We start from the raw sequence: 11,032 nt of genomic DNA, 5'->3' as shown, positions 1-11,032 counted from the left end.
AGAGGCCTAAAAGGAGCCAGAAACCAAGCGTTTTCTCAAAGTCTGGGCAATGACAAGTAAAATTGATCGGATCTCTTTAAAACTGTACCATAAAGTTGCACACCACCAAAGGAAGGCTGGGATTAATTTTTGGGATTGTGGCTTGACCCATTTAGAAATTGAGGGGGCAAAAAGGGGCCAGAAATAAGCATTTTTCTGATATCTATACAATAGGAAGTAATCAAGGGAACCAAGATTTTAGAGGAAATCATAAAAATGTAATGCAGGGACAAAGACCAGACAAATACAACAAAGAAAATGAAATAACCAAAATAATACATACAAAGTAACAAAAGTATATGAGCAATTCAAACTCCACCAAAAACTGGGAGTATGTAACAGGTGCATCGGTAGGGTAAGCATCCTATGCTTTTCTAGAAACACCTGCCTAGTTGCTCATAAAAAGTCAAGTCTGGGGTAGATGAAAGAGGACAGGAAAACTAAGACATGTTGAACAGATTGGTTCTCGTGGTGCAGATGGATACACCTTAACGATCCTGATGACAACCATAAAATTTCTGTAGTGATGACTTGAAACTTGTAGCAACATAACCCTGTTCCAGAAGCCTAATTGTTAAAAAAAAATAGTTTGAAATCTCCTTGTAATCAAGGTGCCATACAGTAAGAGGAATACAATGATTGGTTTTGGTGTATGTGACTTGTACTGATTAGGAATTAAAGGCCAAAAATGGGTACATAAATTCTGGTCAAATTATTATCCTGTGTCAAACATTTAATCTCAATCATAATTCAGAGCTGTATCAATCAAGTTGAATGGTGTGTCCATTCCTGTTGGAATTGAACAATTTGTTCAAATCTGTTTCAACAGGATGTGTTAATTGTATTGTAATATTTGTCCATGAAATAAGGTAAAAATACTTTGTTGGGATTGCACAGCACACTTACACTACTGTTCCAGCTAGGCTATATAAAATATAGTTTTCGCTGGCCGGGTCATTCCTCCTCGTAGGATTAATCTAGGGCTGTAACTCAGGACTTCATATATAAACGTCTAAATATGTTTAACATATTTCGGATGACTGATATCCTTCATCAGCATAAAACTCATAAAACTATATGAGCATAAATCTCACAAAACTTCACGAGCTTAAAACTCACAAAGTTCAAGATCAAAACAGATTCAGAAGCTGAATCGCGTACGCTGTGGGTGATTGTACCTTAATCAAAGGTTCACATAAGCAACTGATAAGGAGCCTGAATGAAAATAACAAAGAAGGTCTTTTTATCGAAGTTACAATTAACTGTGGAAAACAATTTAAAAAATATAAAAAGTCCAAATGTAGTAGTACGACGTATTGATGTATAGCAAGTAGTGCTGTACCAACCTTAGACCAAGACCTAAAAATGAATTATTTTTTCTCGTTAATTCCATCTGGAGAAGTTGTTTGCAATTTCTTCATCCAAAAGCTTTCCCGAGATACTCTTTTACATTTTGACCAGTTTTTATTATGCTCTATGACCGTAACAACAATGTTGTGGAGATCCTCCTGGGTGTGTCCGGCGGATCTAAGATGGCGACTTAGAGGGAGGTCTGGTTTGCCTTGTTAGTCACTGCGATGACCATTCATACGCCTGTTGAAAGGTTGATCTGTTTCGCCAACGTACTGCATACCACATCGGCACTGGTGAAGGTATATGTTATTCAGTTATCCGAAATATTCTATTTAAATTTTACCATCTTCTGGTGATGTTAAACATATTTAGACGTTTATTTAATTTATTGTAATGTTTCGCCTCGCTTTTAACGATCCATCATCCCGTAAGGATGATTGTTGACTATTATTTAGACGATTAATTATATATATATATATATATATAATTTCCAACGATGTTAGAACTGTCGAATTTGCGATGCAAATTTTTGGTCGTTCCCTCCGCGGGACTCGAAGTCGTACCGCTGTGACGTCTATGACAACACCGCCTGCACAAAGTCTGCACAGAGTCGTCACATTCTGGGACGTTGTATAATATTGATTTGTTGTGACATGCATCATTAATTTGATCCTCTACCCTACATAATAACATCTAAATGAACTGTCCCGTACTACCATACATCGTGTACTAAGTTACAGCCCTAGATTAATCCTACGAGGAGGAATGACCCGGTCAGCGAAAGCTGTAATTTTTATATAGCCTAGGTGGCCGAGTGGTCTAGGGCGCTGGACTTTGTGCAGGCGGTGTTGCCATAGATGTCACAGCGGACGAGTTCGAGCCCCGCGGAGGGAACGACCAAAAATTTGCATCGCAAATTTGACAGCCCTAACATCGTTGAGAATTTTCAGACCTTTCTATACGTTTACATATCTTCCCTGTATCAATTTGATCTGATGGAGCAGTGTAGCGAATAGAGTCGTCACATTCTGAGACGTTGTAACTATATATATATGTGTATGTGACGATTCTATCTTTCTTCACGCTGACGTACTCCCATACAGAGTGGTGATTTATACAGGTTATGTATAAATTAAAACACGTTTCTTTGAAAATCGACACGATCGATCGACACGGTTACAAAGAACGCACTAACATTTAACAAATGAAGAATAAACATGTTACTCATGAGTGATTTTTCACCGGAAGATTGAGGCAGGTAAATGGTTTTTGGACCAATTTGATGGACTCTATGATCCGTACTATGGTATAACAAAACATTATCAAAGAGCTATAATGCTGTTTTGACACAAGAAAATGAATAACAGGAACTGCCTGTTACTATGCTTGTTCTCGGTTTCCACTTTTTACAAAACTATGAAAACTATGAGATTCTTATAGGCTTGTCTGGCACAGGTAACTATCAACTAAAAACGAATTTTCTAGAGCAGTTATTTCGAGTGACGAATTAGTTATTCCTAAAAGACTTATTGCACCTTCTGACATTATAGAATACATTCTCAAATACAGTCTCAAATCTATGAATGGTCTTCCTTAAATCATGCGGAGCATGAGTTGGGGGATGAAAAATGGCATATAACGCTGAGGGAAATTTATCAGACACATCGTTTGTACAGGAAAAAAAACTGTCTTTCCTCCCAGAATCATCAATTCCCTCCAGCAGTAAGTAGTCGACATGCACGTGTAAGGCATGTGATAGACAATAACCTAACCACTCGTGTACCCATTCAAGATGCTTTTATTGTTCAAGGTAGAAGTGGTAAGTATTGTGTTAAAACAGTTCCCAAAGAATCATGTCAATCTCCACCTACAACAATATTTTTCCATATCCTAACAGAAAAACTCCGCATAAATAGGGCTTGAACCTGTTGAAAAAATAACCGTTGTCAATCTTCACCTACTAGCAAAAACAGAAGTTAGGGAACAAGCAAATCTACTCCAGTATCAAGAAAAAAGTTACTATTTAATTTACAGACAATCCAGGAAAATGACACTCTCAATGAAACACGTACATGTGTAGATGTCAGTTCAGAATTACCACATGCTTAACGTAACCTACATGTGCATATAAAAAAAGGAAACTCGATTACAGCGAAAAACATATCCAGGCAGACATGTTAACACAAAGCATACCCTGGGTAGGAACGTTAAGGCATGCATTCAATTTTAACAACACAGTTTCCAATGAGATCGGGTTTCTAAGACACTTGCCTGGCACTAGTGTTTGACAACACGAATGCACCATCAGGCAAGTATCATTGTGTAGCATCAGTCCAAACTGATAAAAAGAAAAACAGGTTTATGTTTTAGATAGTTTAGTTGATAAATTGACAGTTTCTCAGGAAATCCAGTTATCACAGATTTACTATTACATGTAACAAAATACGCGGCTTCTCGTCAAAATCCCAGAAATTCTAAACAATCTAATTCAGTTGATTGTGATTTATATGCGATTACAAACACGGTTGAATTCTGTATAAGTGGTTTTATTGGGGTCTTCATATTCAGTACGAAGAAAAATATATGAGAGACCATTTGATTTCATGTTTGGAAAAGGAAGATTTCAGGATGTTTCCTAAATCACAAATGGTAGGTAAGGTGAAATCAAAAACTGCAACTGTAGAAATGAATTGAGATTGTGATGAGGCCGATGGTATTGAAGACATGGTAGGTTGTGACTATGAAAATAGGGTTAAAGCTGTAGTGTTTGTAAACAAAAATCTTGTGCAGATGCTATGTATAGTTCATTACTAGAACAACATAATACTATAGTACAACGAACAAATTAAATAGGATTTACATAAATACATAATATACATAAGAAGTTGGTTAGTGTACATGTATTGGAAGGAATAATATTGAGTCACATTCATGATGAATTTCTATATACACAAATTTAGAGAACAACCCTGGAGACAATATCTTTGTAATTTGTCGCATTAGTTTACATAAATTATTGAGAACAGAAGGTGATGAGCTATTCATAAAAGCTTTAGATTTAATAATATTTTGTCTTTTAACATTTTTCTCTTCGAGACGGATTTTTTTCTGTCACTATTTAACTGTGCACTTAAACAAATAATGGAACTCATCCCTAATATCTCCCGAATTGCATAAATGGCATTTTCTATTTTCTCTACTTATATTTTGCCAACGCCCACTTTCAATGGGAAGGTTATTATTCAAGGTTCTAAATCTACAAAGAGTAATAATATTTTCTATCCTCTCAAATTCTGAAATAATTTTCAATTCCAAAATCTTCTTTGTACAATCTATAATTCAAAGATTCAGGTGATCGAGTTTTTCACTTTTGAGTTCCACGACTGTTGAAATTGGTCTAAAAGGCTTTGCTTAATTTTCAAAAATATCCAAGATTCATTTTGTTCGTGTTATTCGTTCCAAACAAAAGACAAACCACACTCATCCAGTATTGATTTAACCTTTTTTACCCAGAATATTCTATCACCATATTTTTAAGAGTAAAGTTAAATAAAATTGCAGGTAGTTTTTCAGATTTTCCAGTAACTAATTTAAGCCAAAAGTTAATGACCCTCAGTTTGATTTTTATTTCCAATGAATATCTGCCTAGTTCCCCGAAAACCATAAAATCTGGGATTGACTTTTTGACATGCATTAGGGTCATACACAATTTCAGATGCACCCTTATTATAACAGTATTATGTTCAATGGCCCAAACTTCGCAACCGTATAAGAGAATAGGTCGTATAACTCGGTCAAATAAATCTAACTGGCATTCCAAGAAGAAGTTGTGTAATATGCATTTACGTAGAATATCGTACATGGATTGATTTGCCTTTTCTACGTTTCTCTTTTTCGCTTTTGAAAAGCTATCCGTTCTTGACAACAATATTCCTAAATAATTGAACTATCAACCGTATCAAGAGATGCATCATTGTATATTGTACCTAAAACTTTTTTTTAGACATCTTGCCTTTTGAAAGAGAAGACAACTTTCCTTTTGCTAACATTAACTTTTAACTTTCCACAATGTGCAATAGTCATAAAGTGCATCAAGTTGTTTTTGTAGATCTGATTCTGATAGTAATACCGTGTCATCAGCATAAAATATAATGAAAAGATTTTAAAAATGAGACAGATCAATTTCAATTTCTTCTGTTAAAAAATTCAGTCCATGAATTTTTCGATTCTTGAAAAAGTCTTCTAAATCATTGGCATGTATTGAAAAGTGTATAGGTGACAAGTTTTCTCCTTGTCTGTCAGAGTAATCAAGGGAACCAAGGTTACAGCGGTAATCAAAAGAATGTAATCCAGGGACAAAGACCAGACATGGAAAACAGACATCCACAACAAAGAACATAAAGTAACTAAAATCATACATACAAAGTAACAAAAGTAAATGAGCAACTCGGACTCCATTAAAAACTGGGAGCATGGACCAGGTGCACCGGTAGGGTAAGCGTCCTCTGCTTTTCTAGAAACTCCCGCCGAGTTGCTCATAAAAATTCAAGTCCGGGGTAGACAAACGAGGAAAGGAAAACTATGACCCGTTGAATACATCAGTTTTCATGGTGCAGATGGATACACCATAACGATCCACGAGTTCATGATGACGACCATAAAACTTCTGTAGTGATGACTTCAATCTTGTAGCAACATAACCTTGTTCCAGAAGCCTATTTGTTAGAGTTCTAGTGCGATACAAAAAGTCTGCGTAGTTTCGGCAAGCTCTGGCATAACGTACGAGTTGTGATATGAACACTCCATACGCAGGACCCGAAGGGACGTTGCCACAGATGAAAGGAAAGTTAACAATTCTGAATGAAAAGTCATCACGTTTGTCGTAAAGTTTGGTCAATAGTTTTCCTTTACCATCGATTTCTAAGTGTAGGACAAGATATGAGGCTGACTTCACAGTGTCTGTAGTATCCTTTATCTCAAGTTCTTTTGGGTAGATGCGATGTATCAAATCCCCGAAATTAGGACTGTTTACATATGTTACAAGGAAAGAAATCGGAATATTCTTTTCAATAAATTAAATACTCTAAACTTTATATAATTGATGCTGAACCTGAAAAAAAAAAAAACACGTTATAGCACTAAAGACAGTCCTACTTAAATATACATCAAACAATTACACCAAAAATAATTAACACAAACACTATTTATATTCGGTTAATCTTTATAACATGATGTCACTTGGTAACACAAATAACAGAAAGGAATACATCTATGTATATTAATGTTATAGGTCTAATTATGTCGATAAAAGAAGATTTTTCACCCCGAAAAGATTTTGAATTTATCTCTAAATTAATTTCAAATATCAAAATATCAAAATGAAGCACAAATTAACAGCTTTAAGGATCCAATAAATATTTTTACAGACTTAAGGAGGCACGCGGGTATGAATTTGAAATTACAGATTTTTCTCAAACTTTACACTTTGAAACCTTTTAATGTATGGATTAGTAAAATGCAAAAAAGTAGGGGTCACCGACCATCTAAGCTGGCTATCCGTCCCTTAAAAAATAGGTCATTTTCCATATTATTCGCCCAAATTTAACAAAGAATGCTAGGACAAACTCTTTTCTTCACTACCGTGTATATGTCACCGTGCTTTTAAGAAAAATAAACGGCAAATGTTGTGTTCCCATGGCAACAGAAAGTGGCACTTTTTCAGTCAAAACCAGTCATTTTCTACATCGTAGTGTCGCTAAATGATTACACAAGGCAATGTATAGGAACATTTTATTAGTCTCTTTTTGCATATTGATTCTAACTATTTTCAGCCTGAATTATTTTGCTACAAGCTTCAACGTTCTTCACTCACTTATATCTGCATCACCTTTTTCACTGGAATGTTCATTATTAACAGTATTATATTCAGTAATATTATCTTGTAAAACAATATCAGTATCATTTTCAGTAGTGTTCAAATTCTTGAAATGCTAAAAAATACATTCATAGCCACTTTCTGTTCATCAGCTTTACTTTTATCACACCTCTTGCTCAGTAATAACCAATATGATTAGGGAAGTGTGGTACGCACGCCTCTATAATTTGTGGCAGGACGGCCTACCTGCGTTGTAGTAGGTAGTGAGATTTATATAGCCAGTTAATTAACTTAGTCAATGAATTAATTCTTTAGCCCAATCGATTTGTCGCTGGCTTGTCACCGAGCGGTCTAGGGTTCGATCCTCGGTGGCGGAGTATAATTTTGTGAGTCAAATCATGCTCTCCCGTTACAAGTTATTTAAAAATGCTATTTGATACTCACAAAAATGCTTTTTTTAATATACTCTTGTATTCTCTACTCTTACATACCATATCTTTATGGATAACAACTGAACAGACTCTTTAAAAGTATTTTTTTCGCCTTGTGACAAGCTTAGTATAACTTTCACTGTTACAATACTTTGCACCTGGATCACTTTCCGGATCACGATTCCAGTTTTTAGTGGAGTCCGAGTTGCTCATGTGCATTAGTTTCTTCGTACGTATTAGTTTGTTTATTTTATGTTCTTTGTTGAGTGTGTGTGTGTTTTCCATGTATGGTCTTTGTCTCTGGAATGTGTTCTTTTGATTTCCTTTATAATCTTGGTTCCCTTGATTACTCTTTCACAATGATAGTCCGAATTTCCTCTGACCCTGCAACCCTCCTCTTTTTTATTTGGATATTGATATGTCGGGACATATCAATATCCAAATAAAAAAGAGGAGGGTTGCAGAGGGTCAGAGGAAATTCGGACTATCACAATGACTACATTTTTAATGGTATTATTAGCAGATTTACATGTGACATCAGCATCTTCAGCAGCATTCTTAATAATTCTATTCCAATTTTCCACAAAGTAATTATTTCAATATTTGTGTTTCAGGGCCATCCCTATAAGGACGTTTCCTAGATCTGTGACCGATCCGGATTTTACGCTACTCGGATCATGTGACACGTCAAAAATTTTAGGTACTTTTTTCGTTCAAAATGGAGGGACGTCATGGACGTACACCGGAGTCAAAAAGCAAGTTCTGGTGTGTCGTTCCTGGTTGTAATTCGGAAAACTGAAAAACATCAAGAAATACCCATGGATGGCTGATGTACATTTTGATCCGCTTCCAACCAAGAAAAATGAGCCTAGATTGAGATCAAAATGGATATCCATGATCAGAAGACCCAATGACTATGAGCCTTTGTATTATCATAGAGTTTGCACCAGACATTTCATTGGCAACTGCAGATCCGAAAATCACTGCATACCTGAACTTTTTCCATGGAACAACTACAAGATAGATACTGTTTCTCGAAGCACTGGTTCCATTTCAAAGAGAACAAATTCAACAGTCTTGTCTGTTTCGAATTCTGCTGCCAACAACGAAGATACTGTACCTGACTCAGACAGCACTGATGATGAGAAAGGTAGTCATATATTAAATGATGCATCTTTGAGAAATCTTTTTTATTAATCTGTGCATGTACACCAATGAAAACTCAATAAACTTGCATGTGTGTACATATATAACATTAATATAAGGGACACTACCATTTAACTTGAAAGGGGGGACTTGGTGTTTGTTTTTTTTTTTTTGTTTTTTTTTTGCACACACACAGAAAAAATAATTATTTTTATAGCGCCAATTCTTTTTTTTATTTAGAATTATTTTACATGTATATAGAAATCCTTTCTCAGAATATTTTTTTTCTTCATTTTTGCAGCCAAATTATTTTTTTTCACAAAAAAATCAGCTTCAAAATATTTTTTCTTGGATATAAACAAGCCCCCCCCCCCCCACCTTTGTAGCTTTGTACTTGTGTTAATGTGACAAATATCAATAAACACACAAAAATTTTACATTTTAAATGATCGTTTTTTGTTTGTTTTTTTTTCGAAATTAAAGTCACAAAAAAATTGTCAATGGATCGAGGTCTATATGACTTGCAGATGTACAGGAATTATGCAAACATTTATGTTGAAAAGGAGAAATTTTGCCCATCTTCAGTCAAATATTGATTTTCAAAATTTAAATTAATACTGTTTTGTGAAAAATTGAATATTATATGCACGGGTCCACTGTACAGTGTACATATATTTTCCCTGAACATTGCATATATAGTAGTTTGTATCATATTCTCTCCATTTCAGATACTTCACAAAGTTCATCTCCAGAACCTGAAGAAGTTATACTAACCATGATACATGTCCCAAAGCAGGAGTTGCCCATCAGTGTAGTTAAACATGTTACTGTTGAAACTACTTCTATTAGTGATGCTGGCAGTTCAGATATTACGTGTACTGGTAGGTGTTACATGTCATACATGTATATTATTTGAAAGGCTTATATTGATTGATTGATCGATTATTGGTGTTTAAAGCCAACTTTATGCATTTTAAGGCTAATCATAGCGGCCAATTAGAATGGTGGAAGAAACCGGAGTGCCTGGAGAAAACCACCAACCTTGGGCAGGTAATTGACAAACCTTATCTCATGCAATTTGAGCAAACCCCATTTTTGTAAACTTGATAATTCATGTTGAACGTGCTATCCAGAGACTTAAGTCATTTCGACTAATTGGTCAGACTTTACCGTGGAGCATGAAAGCATTGATCCATCCAATGACAGTTGTCGGGCATTCTTCTGTAATTTGAAAAAAAAACCACTTGTTTCAAAGTAATGTATTCAATCTACATGTATGATCTATATTAAAAATTTAAAAAAGAATTCACAAGATTTTCCTATGCATTCATTGAAGTATTGTTCGTCAAAAAGAATTCTATCCACTGCAATATCTTTCCTTGTAAATAAAACAGTCACAAAATTGAAGTCTGCTGCAAAATAGTTGCGTTTGCACTTGTGCATACCATGATGATTTTTGTTGTTTCATTTTTCCATCTAATAATGAAATATTATAGTTGCTATCTGGTATTTGTTCAATATATTTGTCTTGATGTGTATAAGAACATTTAATTCAGTAACTCCACTGCCACAACATTTGCAAGTGTCGCCGGAAATTATGCTCAACATTAGATTATGTTGGGCAAGGCGAAAATAAGTATAATTGACAGTTGTCAACGATGATATTTAATTCTGCAATAAAGGACACGAATTATAAATGGAATAAAACAATGAGTAATATATGAAATATTCCGCTGTTAAATTCGAATATCAATTATTTTACAAAGATTATTACAATTGACTAACCTGCAATAGACAATCCACACTGGTGAAAGTCGAAGTGCAGAATGACAATTTAATAAAAGAAAAGTAAAGTCCGTGCAGCGGGAACCTGTTAGCGGAGAGCGGTCCAGTCATTCGTCACATGATGATTACAATAACAATGATTATGATTATGAGATGAAGATGGAATGTATAGGAATATACTCAAAAGTAAATAAGATAATAAACGAAAGTATATTTAGGTATTAAATAAATGTATAACAACCTAAATATAACAACCAAAAATATATAGAAATATTTATACAGTAACACAAGTAACAAGACCATCTGGGGATGCAGCTATAAATGGATATTTACCACTTCTGATAAGGGCTAATTTAGTTATTTTAGCCTTTTCATGATTTTTAAAGTATTTCTCAGAGTACTG

At 34.8% G+C, this 11,032-nt stretch overlaps 1 protein-coding gene and 1 long non-coding RNA gene across 2 annotated transcripts; one reads left to right on the top strand and one right to left on the bottom strand.

Annotated features, from left to right (window-relative positions):
• The first annotated feature begins 8,520 nt into the window (after positions 1-8,520).
• LOC148601908 (uncharacterized) lies at positions 8,521-10,053 on the top strand. The gene is made up of 2 exons (XM_088554293.1): positions 8,521-8,848; positions 9,573-10,053. The coding sequence occupies exons 1-2, from the start codon at positions 8,521-8,523 to the stop codon at positions 9,758-9,760; spliced, it is 516 nt and encodes a 171-aa protein (XP_088410419.1). The 3' UTR covers positions 9,761-10,053.
• On the bottom strand, positions 8,699-10,924 carry LOC148601907 (uncharacterized). Its single transcript, XR_015916969.1, has 3 exons — positions 10,630-10,924; positions 10,015-10,065; positions 8,699-8,833 (listed from the first exon to the last, which is right to left on the bottom strand). It is a non-coding gene; the product is annotated as an uncharacterized LOC148601907 (long non-coding RNA).
• Positions 10,925-11,032: the final 108 nt, after the last annotated feature.

This window comes from Perna viridis, chromosome 12, assembly GCF_037379345.1.
Source record: "Perna viridis isolate PV_CMFRI_1.1 ecotype Kerala chromosome 12, ASM3737934v1, whole genome shotgun sequence".
Classification (NCBI taxonomy): Eukaryota; Metazoa; Mollusca; class Bivalvia; order Mytilida; family Mytilidae; genus Perna; species Perna viridis.
This window is presented reverse-complemented; position numbering and strand designations above follow the sequence as displayed.